At 52.3% G+C, this 16,729-nt stretch overlaps 2 protein-coding genes across 4 annotated transcripts; one reads left to right on the top strand and one right to left on the bottom strand.

The window, feature by feature from the left end:
• Window positions 1–400: 400 nt before the first annotated feature.
• Window positions 401–3,263, top strand: AGMAT (agmatinase (putative); the record flags this gene model as incomplete). Its single annotated transcript, XM_084220233.1, has 7 exons — window positions 401–771; window positions 889–1,091; window positions 1,817–1,865; window positions 2,000–2,195; window positions 2,519–2,698; window positions 2,955–3,039; window positions 3,130–3,263. The coding sequence occupies 7 exons, from the start codon at window positions 401–403 to the stop codon at window positions 3,201–3,203; spliced, it is 1,158 nt and encodes a 385-aa protein (XP_084076359.1). The 3' UTR covers window positions 3,204–3,263.
• A 570-nt stretch (window positions 3,264–3,833) lies between these two features.
• On the bottom strand, window positions 3,834–15,347 carry DNAJC16 (DnaJ heat shock protein family (Hsp40) member C16). Of its 3 annotated transcripts, XR_014616683.1 has the most exons (15): window positions 15,135–15,347; window positions 13,874–13,940; window positions 12,686–13,016; window positions 12,255–12,439; window positions 10,988–11,092; window positions 10,243–10,401; window positions 9,762–9,892; window positions 9,347–9,530; window positions 8,993–9,175; window positions 8,695–8,771; window positions 8,365–8,445; window positions 8,181–8,279; window positions 7,573–7,743; window positions 6,251–7,162; window positions 3,834–6,029 (listed from the first exon to the last, which is right to left on the bottom strand). XR_014616683.1 is itself a non-coding variant. In XM_084220253.1 (14 exons), the coding sequence occupies exons 1-14, from the start codon at window positions 15,293–15,295 to the stop codon at window positions 6,766–6,768; spliced, it is 2,331 nt and encodes a 776-aa protein (XP_084076379.1). In that variant the 5' UTR covers window positions 15,296–15,347; the 3' UTR covers window positions 3,834–6,765. The 3 variants fall into 3 exon arrangements, 2 of the variants coding, with proteins under 2 accessions (XP_084076379.1, XP_084076380.1); XM_084220253.1 differs by having other exon boundaries at window positions 3,834–7,162; XM_084220254.1 differs by having other exon boundaries at window positions 3,834–7,162; window positions 7,573–7,740.
• Between the last annotated feature and the right edge of the window lie 1,382 nt (window positions 15,348–16,729).

The following is a 16,729-nucleotide window of genomic DNA, read 5'->3' as shown; positions in this document are numbered from 1 at the left end:
CACTCTGGGTGCTTTTGTTGAGGGCAGGTTAAAAGTACAGGCTGTTAATGCAACAAATGCTACTATGCTGTCTGTCTGCAAATGCCCAAGGGGAGCAAACTGGGACATCTCCCAGCATGTCCCTCCCACCTTGTTCCACTAATCCCTGCACAGGCTCTTGCCCCTCACTGCTGTGTTTGTTCCCAGTGTTTGCCAGGACTATGCCATTGGGAAAGGGGGTGGCTGGAAGGGTGAATGTGGAGGCTGGGCTGGCTTTCTGCCCTTCCCTGGGCAGTGGAGTGTCCGGTGCACTTTGATCCCTGGAGGGAGGCTTGGCAGAGGCAGCTGGCACTTGGCCCAAGCTGGGAACAGGCTCCACAGCACACCTTGCTGTGTTCCCAGTGGGAGTGTGTGGGTCAGGATGAGGCCTCTGTTCTGGGCTGCCTGCAGCCAGCTGCTGCCCCGGGGAGCTGGGCTCTGCGCTCCCAAGCCAGCTGTGACCACTACGGTGACTGCATCACACCACAGCCTGCGGCCTCCGGCCCTTCTGGCCGCCTCCAGCTCCCCAGCCAGTGTGTCTGCAGGGTTCCTCCAGCCCCTGGTCGCAGGGAGCAGAGCCCCCAGCTGCTGGAGCTCGCAGTTCAATGTGCCCCCCAGTGCCCTGCTCGTGGCCCGGCCTGTGGGGGTCTGCTCCATGATGAGGCTTCCCATGCAGGCGTCTGCGGAGGGACTGGACGTGGCGTTTGTCGGTGTCCCGCTGGACGCAGGCACGTCCAACCGGCCGGGAGCCAGGTAAGGGCCAGCCAGGGAAGCTCACGCTTCCCTCGGGCCATGGGGCACGGCTCTGCCGTGGTGAGAGGGGTGCCGGGAACGATGCCTGTGGCATTTCCCTGCCATGTCATCGCCCAGATTCGGCCCGCGGCACATCCGCGCCGAGTCGGCCATGGTGAGGAGGTACAACGGCAGCACCGGGGCGGCGCCCTTCGACTCCCTGCGGGTGGCCGACATCGGGGACGTGAACGTGAACCTCTACAGCCTGGCCGACAGCTGCCGCCTCATCCGGGACTCCTACCAGGAGATCGTGGCCTCCGGCTGCGTGCCCCTCACCTTGGGTAAGGAGCCCCTGTCTCCCTGTCCTGCCACTGCGTCCTGGCTCCGTCAAACTCCCTCTGCTTCTCCTGTCATTCAATCCAGGCTTGGCAGAAGGCGAGCAATGAATCTGTGCCCTGCCTGTTGTGCTGTATCATGGGTAAATTCACAGGCTCTACACTGAACAGAATGTTCTGTGATGTCTCTTCCTTTGGGTCAAAAATGAGGAGGATGGGTCCGTCTGCAAATAAAGCCAGTGACGTGTTTTTGGTGTCCTGTTGAGCAGGACCCAAAGCAAGAGCAGGTTTTGTCCCTTGTGTCCCTCCAGCTGAGCGAGCACCAGGCTTTGCATGAGGCCTGATTTGGGTGCATGTTCAAGTTCTCAGCTGTTAGTGCTTGGCATTAGTGCTGCTGAAGGCAGTGAGTGTGTGGAGTAACGAGGGGCAAGTCATCAGTTACAGCGTCCTAGAAGCTGATGAAATATCTATTTATAAGCCCAATCGAGGATCCTGCTCCACAGGCTGTCCCTGCTGGCAGTTCTGCATATCTGGTCCTCCCTAGAAGGAAGACCAGGAGAAGAGAGGAAGCAACCTGCACATGGGAGTGTTAGTTTTCCTTTGGCAATGAAGCCCTACATAAATAAGTGCAGGATAAATGCAAAAAGAGAAAAAATTACTTGGGAGCAAAAGTAATGAGCACTGAGCAGCTCCTGTAGTGTATTCCCCCTCTTCCCTGTGTCTTCTTGCAGGTGGAGATCACACCATTACATACCCAATCCTGCAGGCCCTGGCGGCAAAGTAAGTTTCTAATCCGGAGATGGAGAGAAAGGACCTGGGAAGAGCCTCAGCAAGGCTCCAGGTTCGCTGTGCCTGCTGTTGGCAGGGCCACCATGCACGGCACAGGACTAGCGTGGCCCCCCTGTCTCGAGCAGGCACGGTCCTGTGGGACTGGTGCACGTGGATGCTCACACCGACACGGGGGACGTGGCTCTGGGGCAGAAGATCTACCACGGGAGCCCCTTCCGGCGCTGCGTGGAGGAAGGGCTGCTGGACTGCGGCCGCGTGGTCCAGATCGGCATCCGAGGCTCCTCCTATGACCCCGATCCCCACAAGTACTGCCGGGAACAGGTAAACTGATCCGCTCCCCCTGCCATAAATACCAGATCAGTAACATTTACTTGGCTTCAGAAGGGGAATAAATGCTTTTTTTTTTGCCTCTTGTTCCAAGCCAGCGGCTTGTCTGCAGGACAAGCACTCCTGGCTCACCGAATGTCAGCTGAGTGGAGAGTTAGAAAGTGTGTGTGGGGAGTGGAAGGTGTTCCCAGGTGCACTTCTGCAGCTTTGCTCTGGAATGAGGATTGTTCCCGGTAGATATTCCCCAGCAGGGCAGGGGATGCTCCTCATCTCCCCCCTTTCCCTAAGCAGGTGCCTGTGTGTCTGTGCTCCCCCAGGGTTTCCGCGTGGTCCCAGCTGAGGAGTGCTGGCTGAAGTCCCTGGAGCCGCTGATGAGGGAGGTGAGGGCGCAGATGGGGGACAAGCCGATGTACATCAGCTTCGATATCGATGGGCTGGACCCCGCCTACGCCCCGGGCACCGGCACCCCGGAGATAGCCGGGCTCACACCTGCACAGGTGAGGGGACACGCTGCCCTGCCCAGGGGGAAGGGGCTCTTTTGCCCCTTTAAATGAGATGGTTTCAACAGCACAGCAAAGTAGAAGTTTAGGGAGGCCAGGATGGTCTCATGGTCATGAGGAAGGAAAATGTGGAACTGGTATGATTTGGTCTGTAGAGGTTGTGTTTCCTTACTGGAATACGGGTAAAGCAGAGACTGGACCGGTCTGCTAAGTCAGATGTGTTTCTTGATCCCAAATCCATTTTTTTCCTTAGGCTTTGGAGATTATTCGTGGCTGCAAAGGCCTGAACATAGTGGGGTGTGACCTTGTGGAAGTTGCACCAATGTACGATGTCTCTGGTGAGTCTGAAGATGCCTAAGGGCAAGACAAGTGCCTGGCACAGGTGGCTGTGGGTGAAAGCCACAGATTTCCTTTGTCTTGTTTTTTAGGCAATACAGCCCTCCTGGGGGCAAACCTACTGTTTGAGATGCTGTGTGTCCTCCCAGGAGTGAAGACACTGTGAGGGCAGTTCCCACCTGCCCTGAGGCAACGCTTCTGTGTCCTCAGCCAGGCTTTCCATGGCCCCTTCCCTTCAGGCAGCTGCAGCCAGCATGGGGCTTTGCAGCATGAAATAAATGCCATTTAGCACTAGAAAAGGTATTTTTTAGATGGGAAACTGTAGGGAACAGGCTAGACACCCTATTTAACTGGGGTCTGGAGCTTTGGAGCTGGCCTGGGAAAGGCATAGATGAGGCTAATGCCATTTAGCCTCTGCAATGATTCACCCAGCTCACGGGGCTCCTGGAAAAACTGTCACTGGTGAAAGGTTTGTCCCATTAGGATGTTGCAGCAGGACAATGAATGTAGAAGAAGGGAGGACATGGAGGGGGCTTGAGCCTCCAGCTGAGAGTAGGGAGATATTTGACTAGATTGCCTGCTGGTGGAATAACCAGGAGTTTCCTATGGCAGAAGCAGTTTAACGCTCCTGAAATTTCTGAGAGGACATGGAGGTGAGGTTAGTTTGTACATGGAGACACAGAGCCACCTCATCACACATTAAAATAGTTTATTTTGGTTGCGAAACTGTAATTGTCTTAAAACAAAATGACATCAGTGCCTGATCACAAATACAAAAACAAAACAAAACCCCCCAAAAATAAAAAAGACAAGTTTGCCAAATAAGTTAATTCCCCCCCCTCCCAGTATCAAAAGTGCAAAATAGGTACCTAGTTCTCAGTCCTACTTGTCAGGCTGCACTCGTGTCCTGGCTCCTGGTTGCTGTGGGTGAAAGGCAGAGACAGGGACAGGGAGGAGTTTGGGAACAATCTCCACTCTGGGACCTGTATCCCTTTGCCTCAGCTCTGAGCACTGTGCCATTGCTCAGATCTCACTAGGAAAGTGCACTAGGACCCAATCTCTTCAATCTTTGGATTACAAATCACCGCGTGTGGAACAGAATCACAAGTGTTCAGAAAATGATGGGGTGATGGCTCATGGCTGCTGGGAGAGGGCAGATCCCGGGATAAGCAGCTCTGACTGTGATCTCAAGACAGCAAACAGCTGGGGTGCCATGCTGGCACTGCAGCCAACTAAACCAGGGAGGGGGCAGAGCAGCTTGGCTTTTGCTTCAGCTTAGGCAAAATTTCCACAAAAATCCAGGAGCTGTGCTCCTGTCCAGCCCCAGCCAGCACCGGTGGACTGATGCAAGCACTCCCTGGCTCAAAGGGGAGGTTGTGCTAAAAAGAGAATAAACCCAATGATTCTGGCAGCATGCAACACACAATGGATGTGAAGGCCATAAAACCTTCTCCCCTTCCTCAGGGTTGGGCTGAATTCCCTTGCTATAGCATAAGTAGGCACTTTTTTCCATGAGTTGAGGGTTTTCTCCTTGTTTCTGATCAGCTGAAGAAACGGCAGAGAGCCAGAGAGCATTCTTCTGCTACTGCAAATGTTTAAGATGTTATGTGGAGCTTTCTGCTGGGCTGAAAACTATTCCAACCACATCCTGCATGGCAAGCTGTGGTGAAACTGCAGGAGTGCTGCAGTGATTGCTCCAGCCAGGTGGAAATGAAGTCTAGAAGCATCAGGCTGGTGTTTCACTCCCTCTCTGCTCTCTATCAGTGCTGCCTGTGCACCCTCACAGGAGCTTCACAGGAGCTCCTGGGCAGGGAGAAGACATCACTTTCCTTCCTTCCCTCTACTTTAGTGCCTCATTCCATGGCCCAGAGCACACTGGGCTGGAGTTAACTAACCTCATGCAGGGATTGTAGCATCTCAGCCTTTATTTGAAGCACGTTGTACAGGGGATCTGAGGTACCTCTGGGGGTTGGAGCATGCCAGTCTGCTCCCAGGATGGGGAAATGCAATGAGGCAAGGCTTTGGGAGCATTTAGGGCATGTAGGAGTGCAATGACTGGAGCATTCCCAGCATCTGTGCAGGATCAGCAGCTACCTCAGGAGCTGGCAGTTATTCCTACTGTCTGGCTGCTCTGCTAAGATGGTAATTAAAGTGGCAAGGGCTGAGTCTGGAATTATCACCATGTGTTCACTGAGTGCTCTGTGCTCCAAACCCTGTGGCAAAGGCTGGCCCCCATCCCTGTGCTTTGGCAATGCTGGAGCCTGACGGTGTCACAGGGTTCCAGACGCACGGAAGGAGGAGGCCTGGGCGCCAGTGTCAGCCCCGGTGCAGCGAAAAGGAAGAACAAACCTCACAGGATTTCAGTCCTTGCCACAAAGAGAAGCCCTGCTGCCTTGCTTGGTCACTCGAGGAGTGTTAAGCAGCCGCAAGGCTGCTGCTTATCCTCCCTCTGCCTTACCCAGGGGCACCCTTTCCCTGTGCTGCTGGAAGCAGCTGTCAGGGCACTGCTACAGCAAAGCAACATCCAAACCCAGGGCTGGGCAGCTGCTCTAACCTCACACACCCCCAATGCTTCCAAAATGAAAGAAATACCCAAGCAAACAAACACAAAGCCACGGGAGCAGCCTGAGTGTGCAGAAATGGAGGTCTGGGGTAAGAAAGAAATGGGTGAGAGGCTGAAACCCAACATCTCAACCTCCAACTAAACCAAAGGAGCTTCACACGCACGCCACAGTCTGATGATACAGCACTTCTGGGGCAACATTTCAAGAATACAATCGTTGAAGGATGAGGTTCCTTGATACAAAGGAAGGTTGGTTTGTACTACAGCTGGAAAGGTGTTTGCAAGGAGCCCAGGTGACTCCCTGGCAGCTACGTAGAGTTTTTTACACATCTACTGGCTCATAGCAGCTCACGCCTACAATCTGAGGACGCAGGTAAAGTTATGGCTCTAGGATACATCGTCTAAAATCGACAGAAGCAGAAAAGGCATCTGAAAAATCAACGTGACATTTAAATGACTCAACACTTTGACAGTATTTTACGGCCGTGCCCTTTCCCTCCCTGTTATGGTTCAGCCAGTGAAGCTGCAGGTGGAACCATGACACGAGGAGCATGAAACATGCAGATCGCCCACGAGCCCGCACCACGGGGGGGTCCCAGCTAAGGTTTGCTACAAGGGAGATGCTCCTAACCAGATTCTGCATCACTTACCATGGGGAAAGCCGAGAGAATACCACTGCCTGGTGGGAGGAGGCTTTTCAGAAGGGCAGGGCCTGGAGGGTCTGCAGGGTCTTGCCAGAGTTACACCATGCACCATGGGCTAAGCACACGGGGACGGGGAGGGAGTACTGTGACCCGGCCTGCGTCACCGGCCACAGCTGGTCCGGACCCAGGGAAGTCACAGATTTCTTCAACCGAGGTAAAACAAGAGGTGGGATGGGGGCGACTCGGGAAGCAGACGTGGCAGGACGAGAGGGGCACAACGGACTTCTTGGCTCTTGGGTTGTACAGCATCCAAACACACGGCGGGGCGGTGGAGGGCACATGGGCGCGCTTGGCTGCGCTCCCAGGCTCCAGACAGCGAGGTGTGTTCTAATTGCCGGCCCCAGGAAAGTTCATCTAAAACCTAAGGTTCATTCATCAAGCTTGTTTGAGTATTCCTGGAAAGAGCTGTCCCTTGTCATCTTCATAAAAAGTTTGTCCCCTTAGAATCTCTGTAAAATTCCTCAGTCTAGTGCAGGCCACGAGGGGATATAGAACCTCTGTAAGGAACCCTCTAGAAGGCGTTCCATCCAAAAGGACAATTTGTGTAATTTGTTTTTAATGGATCTAGATCCTGGGCTGCAGGAGGATTTCCCTCTGGCTTCCGCATGTTGTAAAGCATTGTAATCCTCACATGATCCCAGGGTTCCCCCCTCGTCCCCTGATCTGTGAGGCTTAAAGAGGCAGAAATATTTCTTGTGGCCGTTCAGAGCCAGGACATAGCCCGTGTAGTCACGCTCCAGGAAATGTTTGTCGTATTGGTTTGGGATGGGGGCCGCATCCTGCGCAAACTCCAGCAGATACTCCAGCCACTCCCGGTGCTTGTCCAGGCTGAGGAAGGAGAAGTGAAGAGAACTGCTCCTGGGGGAAGAGCAGAGAAGATACTGGGATTAGCACGTGTCCTGGGTCTGGCTGGATTCTTACTGAACAGGTAAGGAGTTGTCACCAAGGGCAGGGCAGTGCTGTGTTGCCATGGCTCCTTTTCCAGCTCAGTGTATGCAGCACTGTAGTGCTTTCTATTTGTAAAAACACGGGTACAGTCAAAGTGGCACCAGCACCCAACCCCCTCTGACCACCACCACCAAGTCTGGCTGGGAACAGCCTCTTGGTTTTTGGTGGCTCATTGCCACTGATGAAGGCAGATGCTGGTTCGATCACCAGAGGCGTTCACTCCTGGCAATGGAGCCACTCACGCTCCTCACATGTCACCAGAGCGGCATCAAACAAGTGGTTAATACAGCAATAGAAGCCTGGGAGAGGGCCCAGCCTACCCTGTGAACATGTAGACTTCCAGGGCGAACTTCTGGAGCAGGGGGGTTTTGGTGGAGTTGGACAGGATCAAGACGACGTTCATGTGCCCTGGCCTCAGGCGCACCAAGTTACTGGTGTAGTTGATGTCCGTTAGCTCAGTCACCTCAACAAAGCTCTTTTTGGGAATCCTGCTGCAACAAAAAGACCAAGTGAAAGGGGAGCAAAGGACTGGGAGCAACTGAGGATGGAGAAACTGTGAGTGCATTTGCCAGCCCGTTATACTGAGCCATCCCTGTGCCCTGTAGCAAAAGCCAATGTAACTGGTGCAATAGCTTGGTTTGCACCTCTCTCAATGAGTGGGTCAGACCTTCACCTTTCCCCTGAGGACGCTGTCTTGGGCAAACTTGGTGGGAATTCTTTAATAAGCAGATTAGTGTCCCCCTGTCCTTGCTGGCTAGGTGCTGGCTGCGCACTGGTCCTCCTTCCTTGCTGTGCCTGCACTGCCCTGCACAACAACTGCGCTATGTGCAACTTCAGCACTTCTCTGCTCTTCACTAACCCTCCCTGCACAGGTGCTCCCTGAGCAATGCTTCTGCAGAAAACATTCTGGAATAGTTAGACAGGGAACCTGTTACTCTCTTTGCTGAAGCTCGGGTCATTCTTCTCCGTCTTTGCAGCCGTTTCTTCTTTCTCCGAGGGTGGAGTGTCCCTTGTGTCACTCGAATCACTGCAGAGGAAGGTGATTTTGTGTGTTTAAGGCCTTGGGGTTGGACTGAAGAGCTATTCCTGAAGGCATTTTGGTGCACACTCACCTGAAAGCCTGAACAATAACGGTGCCAAAGAGAATGAAAAGCGCAGAGAAGAGCAAGGACAGGAGGGGCATCATTTCTCGCCTGAGGGAAGATGTGCAAGGAGCAGTCAGGTCTGTGAGTTCACATTTTCTGCCTCAGTTTCAGTTCCTGCCTATGTCAGATAACACTGTGTGCCTTGCCCAGAAACTCAGCTTATTTCCTGGGTCTTAAAGGCCATCATGTTTTTGAGTACTGTCCTGCTCCCACCCAAAAGGATGCTAAAATTGCATCTGTTTTAAAATAAGGTAACAAGGAAGCAATGAATACCAACAATGGATGCCCAATCCGTACCAGTTACTGTGAAACAAACTGTCCCACCAGTCTGAGATGTAGTCCACTGTGGAATAGAACCATCGGATAAGGAACATCTGTTTGAAAAGAATGAAAAGCAAAAAACAAAATGACAAAACTGCTATAAAGAGCCCCAACAGGTTCACAGCATGCCAAAAGATTCCTTCTGTAAGCAAGAAATCTTCTAAGAGTTTTGCCTTGTTATTTTAAAATATAAATAATGCCTCTGAACAATCATAATGGGACTGTCCACAAAGGTAACACGAATGTCAGGCATCTGGAAAGGCTGTGCACTTACAGGAGCAAGCTCATCATTCAGGTCTGCCACAACAGTCTCTGATGACAGAAGGCCAGGGTCTGTTCTCAGCTGGTCCAGGAGATCAAGGAGGATGAAGTTGTCCTCTTTGCTGCCTTGCCAGGCCTCCTCCAAGGCTTTATAGGCGATCTTCCCTGCATTATTGCGTCTCTCCAGAATGACCACCTGGATGAGCCAAGAGCACGGCACATGTCAGAGAGGAAGGGGCTTTTGTTTTCTTCTAGCCAGATGATTCATTTCAAACCACTTCCCAGAATCAGATGTCAGATCAAGGTACAGCATCAATTAAATGACAGGCTAAGAGAAGGGGTTAAAAAAATAAAAGGAAACCCTCACAGCTGATCTTCCGTGATACTTCTCCTCATCCATCAGCAAGGCGTCTGCAAATTCCGGCTGCCGATCAGTGTAGATGTGCACAAACCTCAGCGTGTCTTTTGTGTTGGCCACAGCAAAAGTCAGAAATGCCTCATAAGCCTCAGCAAACTTCTCTCCTTCCCCGGTAAGCAAGACCACACAGTGCCTGGGTGACACAACGAGATGTGGGATTAAGAGCCAGTCTGGAGGTGAGAGTTAATGACCAACCCCTTTCCTCTTGGCAGAACAATCCTGATGAGCCCCAAACCTCTCTGACAGTGTGGATATTGAGCATGATCCAATATAGTAATTGCTCTTTTCCTGCAGAATCAAACCAAAAGTGACTCTAGGAGCAGCCCCAGAGCCTTGGGAAACAAAATGGGAACACCTCACTTACTTCCGCTGACGGTGAGACTTCTTCACAGGACACAGCTCCTGGAACAGCCTCTGGCTGGTGAGCCTGGCCACCATGAGGAACTTATTCTGGGAAAGGAAGTCATCAATGAGCTGCTTCTTCATTTCTCGTGCCTGGCAAGGATCAAGAAAGCAGAAGTCGGAAATGAGCAGGAAGAGGAGGAGAAAGCTGTTGGATGTTCCTGGAAAAGCTGCCAGCCCTTGTGGTCATCCCTGCAATCACCCAAGATGTTTTGAGGCCCCAAGACTGGGAAGTTACCTGTGTCCCCGCTCCCCAACAGGTTGGAGTGCCCCAAGCTTCCCTTGTCCTAATACTCTTTCTCCTCCTCCAAAGCCTGAGTTTAAGCTGAGAACAAACACTATTTCTCCAAACTGCACCACTGACCACCCCCTCATCACCAGCTTGGTCAGAAAAGCTCCGTGCCTGTTTTGCCTAAGCTCTTGGAGAGGGCTCTGAGTGATACCTGCACAACGTCAGCGGGCCGGTCGATGTGCTCCTTGAAGATCATCATGGTGGGAGTGTAGACGTTGATGTTGTACTGGCTGGACAGCTCCTCGGTGCCTCGCAGTCCGACGTACACGTAACCAAAGGACAGGTAATCTCGGTAGGCAAAGGCCGTCAGCTGGGCAGGAGGAAATCCCCAGTACAGTCATGTTACAGAGTAAGCATTTTCTCCCCCAAGTGCCTGTGGTGACCTTGTTCCAAGAACACATCCTGCTGTTTGAATCCCATCAGATGTGCTGTGAGAGGTACAAGCCCTTCCTCTCCCTCAGCGAACCAAATTTTGCATCCTCTTAAGTCATTGTGCCAGGAGCCTCCATGGATCCACAGCTTTATTTACAGCCTGACATGTAGGGCAGCAGGGGCTTCTTAGGAAATGGGATTTTCAGCAACCCAAATTAGATATGCCACAAACATCTCTCATTCCCAACAAAGGTTGTGCACCTGTGTTGCTGCTACCTCTGAAACACACCTGCACCTTCACACTCGTGAAGGGTAACTGTGTCAGGACGAAGAAACAGACTCCTTACAAAGCTGGTCACCTGGCCACATCATTTAAAACCTGCACAAATCACCTTGCTCTCCTCGAACCAGTCAGTGGTGTCTGGAGGCATTGGTCCACCTCTGCTCACGGCAGTGGTGTGTGGTAATTTGGAACACCTGGATTTACAAGCAAGTCAACAATGCAGTGAGAGAAATGACATTACCTTGTATAACAGCGGCACAACTGGCATGTGATCAAAGAGCAGCACGTGGGGCTTGTTGTCTTTCCTCCAGTGGGACAGAAAGCGGACGTAGTTTTTATCTGTAATCTTTAGACAGAAGCAGAATATCAGCTCAACCTCTGAGCTGTCAGACACCAGCAACACTCTGCAACGAGGTGTCTGAATGAGGGCTGAGCCTGAAAAGACTGTCCCGGTGTTGCAGGAAGCAGACAGTGGGTTGGTCTTTCCAACATTTATTTCTGATTAATGAGTGAATTAAAACCATCACTCTTGACCTCCCTCAGCCATCTTACTTATTGCAGCCTCTGTTGATGCCATTCCAAGTCAATGCCAACATCACTGTTATTCTCCAGTTTGTTTGGACCATATTATTTATATATACATAGAAAATGGAACCCAAGGGTTAAAAGACACCTGAGAGCTCCAGTAAACCTGCTCTGTTTCAGGTGTGCTACCTCTCAGAAAGGACATAAATGGCTGCAGTTACTGTAGAAGGGGAAATGATCCCTATTTTGGGGGCAAGAAGTCCAATAACTCCAAGACCCAGAAGACAAGTGACGAATCTATTGGGGAAAGTGACCCCTGGTAAAGATCCCATGGGAAAATGAGGTGAGGTGAGCAAGGCCATGAGCAGAGGCCAGGCAGGTGAGAGTGCTGTGGGGGCTGACCCAGCCACATCACAGGGGTGGTGGGCATTTTAGGACTCTGTCAAAAATCACCAGAAGGCTGAAACACAGGAATATTTTATCAGTTAGGAGATTTTACTTATGACTTTGAAAGGGCTGATGCTGCCAGTTCGTTTCAAAGGTCTAAAGGAAAACTGGACAAAACACACAGGACTCTGTGTCAGTGAGTTTTAGCAGACATGACCTATGAGGTAGCAAGTGGTCCCTAAATTGCTGGATGAGATGCCAAGAAAGCAGGAGAGAAGTGAAATCCAGCAGGTTCCTGTCCTAGGGATAGCTTGAGTAGAGCACTGGCAGCTGTGGGGTGTCACAGCTGGGGTCAGCTGCCACTAGAGTCACTGGTGTGACCATGTGTAGCAGGATCCTCTTTTCAAGGACTAGTGTTACAGAGCTGCGGGGTGGGAATGCTTCTGACAGCTCCAGGGTTTGGAGCTTTGTGCCACAGATCAGCTTGAATTAATTAGGAGCCTGAATTAATCAGATTAACCACTGAAACAGCCAAGGAGAGAGGGATCTCCAGGCAGAGAGGAGCAGCAGGACCTGACACCCCTTCTAGAACCTACCTTTTCAACAAGATTCCCTGGCAGAAGGTTCTCCACGAACTGCCGCAGGTTTTCCCGAACGACAGCGTTGTGGAAGAAGGTTATTTTCCCGTTAATGAGCCCCAGCAGGGTCGGAGTGCTGTGGGCACCCAGATGATGGGCGAGGCGCCGTTCGTAGCCTGCATGAACGACGCCGATTCCTGCTCCTGGAAGAGGAGAGCACCGGGTTCACCTGTAAGATTCCCCCACAACCCAAATGCCCAGTGCAAAACTGATGACCTGTTCCTTTGCCCAACACCCTGCTTTGGAGTTAGGAATGTTTGGGAGAGCATTAGGATAAAACCCTGGGGAAATCCACAGGGTCTAAACTGGGTCACACAAACCTGAAGGCAAACCACTGCAGCCTTCCCAGGCGAGGGACACACACCCAACCCCAACAACCTCATCCTCACCCAGAGCCTCCAATTCCTGAGCAACTTCCTTCCACACGGGCTCGATGTGGATGCAGCTGAAGCACCAGTCTGAGGTGATTTTAATGAGGTAAGGTTTCTTGAAGCTATCTGGCACGATTTCATTGATGTAGTGGGAAAAGTGGAGCAAATACTTCTCGTCAGAGGTGTCGCGCCTCTCGGAATTGAAAGGGAAATGGAAGAAGGACTCATCAAAATAGAAGCCATCATGGAAACGGTGGAACTGGCGATGCTGCTGCTGAGAGAAGCCCTGGCTTTCCCCAGCATCTCCATAGCGATCAAAGTTTGCCCTCTTTTCCTCATTGGAGAGAATCTGGAAAGAAAATGATGGAAAAATGATTGCCTGAAACCATGAGGGGGAACTGTAATCCCTCAGTAAATAACGTAAAGAATGTGCAGTCTTTGCTGCACATCAGACAGATAAATAGTTTGGAAAAAGGAAGCATCACATCCTTCTCAGCTCACTGTGGTAAATAAGGGTAATAAAACCCTCAAAGCCCAAAGAAAAGGAGCCCCTAAATCCAGATTGCTGTACCCACTTCTGTCACCAACAGCTCCTCGGGTCTGAACCTCCTGTGCTCTGACCACAAACACTCCTTTCTGGCTTTTGCTGGTGTCTCTTTGAATCTGGAGGGGTCAGAAAGTGCCAAAAGTTTCACTGAGCAGCCAGAAGCCCTGCAGAGAAACTGCATTTTTTAGCAGGGAAATAAGGATTATTTTGATTTCCATGGGCTTGGCTGCCACAAACTGGAGCGACCAATTTCCAGAACATGCAAATAACTACTGCTAAGAATAATTTGAGGTGACTAAATCCCTGTGATGATGAACGTTGCTTACATGACCCCAAAATGCTTTTATGTATGTGTGACACAGTCAAGATGCTGGTCAGCTGGGCAGGGCTTGGGGAATACCCACTCCTTCCTTCTTTGAGGCTTTTTAGGCAGATCAGGGCAGACCTGTAGCAAAGTATTTACAACAGAAACCGTGCTGGTGACCCCAGTGGCTCTGTCAACAAAGCTGAGCAAATTTTTTGGGTGGGTAATGTCCACCTCCACAGAGTCAAGCACCTTTCCCACACAGAAATACACTGAAAAAACACAAAGCCATATATGGAAAACTAAGGTCACTTAATGTTAATGATACCAGGAGTTCACAGGAAGCATGTGTTACCTCGTAGGCCTTGCTAATCTGGATGAATTTGTCCTCTGCACCCGGGTCCTTGTTTTTGTCAGGGTGCCTGTGGGGCAGAACCAGAGGAAAAGAGGTCACTGGGGGAGCTGCTGGCCTCTCTTTGGAGGTGAGGAGGACATGGGCAGTGAGGGCGTGCACTGACATCCCCGAGGCTGAGATCAGATTTATACCCAGCACGTGCTGTCCCTGCCCAAACCCCATCCCAAAATGCAGCCCCAAAATGTGGGGCTGTGTGCCTGCGGACCTGTCCCTCTGTCTGCTCCATCCCCAGCAGCCTAAGCCCAGGACATGGAGCGTGTCTCCTTCCTAGCAATGCCTCCCTTGGCTGCTGCCCTACATAACTACCGGGTTCTTCCTTGAATCACCTCCTGCCATGGCCTCGGGGATGTCTCACACAGAACAACATGGGCTCTAAAAGCTGCAGGTAAGCCTACTTTATTAATTTTATTTCTATGTAGTAAGCGTGCCCCTCACCACACACCACCTGCATGAGGGGTGTGACATTTGTGCATCCAACACATTGCCCTTCCACAGCACAGTGACTGAAGGCCCTTGGACATCCAGGTATCAAGCTGAGACTTCAACCCTCTTGTATTAGAAGTTCCCAGGGAGAAATTTTTCTCCCCACAGCCAGACTCCAAGAGAACTTTTTCCCCCACCACTTGAATCTGGGAGAACTTCTTCCCCTTGTAGTCAGACTCCAGGAGAACTTTTCCCCCCACAGACAGATTCTGGGAGAACTTTCCTCCCTGTAGCCTGATTCTGGGAAAACTTTTTCCCTTTGTAACCAGACTCTGGAAGAACTTTTTTCCTGTAGCCAGACTCTGCGACAATTTTCCCCTCACAGCCACACTCCAGGAGAACTTTTCCCTCTGTAGCCAGATTCCAGGAGAACTTTCCCCCACCAGTAGCCAGACTCCGTGAGAATTTTCCTACTCTAGCCAGACTCTGGGAGAACCTTCCCCCTGTAGCCTGATTCTGGGAGAACTTTTTTCCTCGTAAGCAGACTCTGAGCGAACTTCTCCCCCCGCAGCCGGACTCCAGAGGGTTTTACAGCACTATCGCTGGCATGGAGCATCTACGTGTGTCAGGCTGACCGCCGGCCTGCGAGGACGCCGGGGAGCACAGCCAGGCGAGGCGGCTGATGCCACCGCGGGCCGCGGGGCCTGCCGCTGTCAGCGGACCGAGGCCGGGATCCGCTCCCGGGGCCGGGCCGAGGGGGTGCAAGGGCAGCACGTACCATTCCCGGGCGAGCCGCTTGTAGGCCTTCTTGATGTCGGCCTGGCTGGAGCTCCGGCCGACCCCCAGCACGCGGTACGGGTCGAATTCGCCCGGCGCGGCCGCGCCCAGCGCCGGCAGCAGCAGGAGGAGCAGGAGCCACCCGGCCCGTCCCGGCTCCATGGTCCGGCGGGCCGCGGGCGGAGGAGCGGACGTGCCGCCCTCCCGCACCGAGCGCCGCCGCTTCCGGCGCGCCCGCCCGCCGTCCCCATGGAGACCGAGCTCTTCCGGGAAAGCGGGGCTGCCGGCGGCGGGCTCGGAGGTGAGGGCCTGCGGAGAGGCCGTGGCGGCTCGGAAGCTGTGGCAGTGCCGTGGGGTGGGTTCGGAACGGGGATGGTGGCAGCCGTGTCCCGGGGGCATCGGGCCGGGGAGGGGATTGTCCCGCTCTGCTCTGCGCTGCGGCGGCCTCACCTGGGATATTGAGGGCAGGTGTGGGCACCGCAATATAAGAAGGATATTAAGGCTTAGAAAGTGTCCAGAGGAGGGCAGTGAAGCTGGTGAAGGCCTTGAGGGGGATCGGAGCGGATGGGAGCACTTGGTCTGTTCAGCTGGAGGAGACTGAGGGGAGACTCATCCCAGTTACACCTTCCTTTGAGGGGAGGAGGAGAGACAGACACTGACAGTGACAGGACCCAGGGAATGGCTGGAGCTGTGTCAGGGCAGGGTTAGGTTGGATGTTTGGAAAAGGTTCTTCCCCCAGAGGGTGGTCGAGGCCTGAACAGGCTCCCCAGGGAATGGGCACAGCACGGAGCCTGTCTGAGATCAAGGAGCTCCAGGGGACATGATGTGACTCTTGGGGTGTCCTCTGCAGGACCTGCACTCGGAGATCCATGTGGGTCCCTTCCTACTCAGCATGTTCTGTGATTCTATTTTGGTTTTTTGCTAAGTTGTGTTTATCCAAAGTCAAAGAGTTCTTCTTGTCTCATGCTCTGGCAGTGAGGAGGTTCCCAAAGGAAACTGTGAGGGAGCACAGATGGGACAGGTGACCTGAACTGGCCAAAGGGATATGTTCCACACCACAGAATGCCCAGTGTATCAGCTGGGGGAGTGACTGGGAAAGAGCTGATCTGGGTTCAGGAAGGGGTTCTGACATCAGTCAGTGGGTGGTGAGCAACTGCATTGTGCATCACTTGTTTTCCCCTTTATTATTGTTGGTTTTATTGTTGTTGTTATAATTTATTGTTACTACTGTATTTTACTTTATTTTCAATTATTAAACTGTTATTTTTCTCAACATACAAGTTTTATTTTGATTCTCCTTCCCATTCCATGGGGTGGGAGGAGAAGAGAAGGGGAAGTTGAGCAAGTAGCTGCATTGTGCCTAATTTCCAGCTCAGCTAAACCCACCACAGCTGGTTTAGGGAATGTGGGTTGGATGAATGGGCGGTGAGGTGGATCAAGGGCTGTGTGGGTGGCAGAGCTCAGAGGGCATCATCCACTTGGAAGTCTGCAGTCAGGTGCTTCCCCAAAGATCTGTACTGGGTCCAGTGGTTCAGTCTTAATCAACTTGTTTATCAACGATCTGGACAGACTGATGGAATGCACCCTCAGCAGGTT

Source organism: Fringilla coelebs (genome assembly GCF_963513975.1).
Source record: "Fringilla coelebs genome assembly, chromosome: 22".
Taxonomy (NCBI): Eukaryota; Metazoa; Chordata; class Aves; order Passeriformes; family Fringillidae; genus Fringilla; species Fringilla coelebs.
This window is presented reverse-complemented; position numbering and strand designations above follow the sequence as displayed.

Excerpts from the sequence above, each read along its gene's own strand:
- DNAJC16 (XM_084220253.1), bottom strand. The coding sequence starts at position 15,295 with ATGGAGCCGGGACGGGCCGGGTGGCTCCTGCTCCTCCTGCTGCTGCCG. Across the intron at positions 9,531-9,761 it reads AAGTCTCACCGTCAGCGGAA|GCACTGTGTGGTCTTGCTTA; the intron begins GTAAGTGAGGTG and ends TGTGTCACCCAG. Across the intron at positions 9,176-9,346 it reads AGTATCACGGAAGATCAGCT|GTGGTCATTCTGGAGAGACG; the intron begins GTGAGGGTTTCC and ends TGGCTCATCCAG.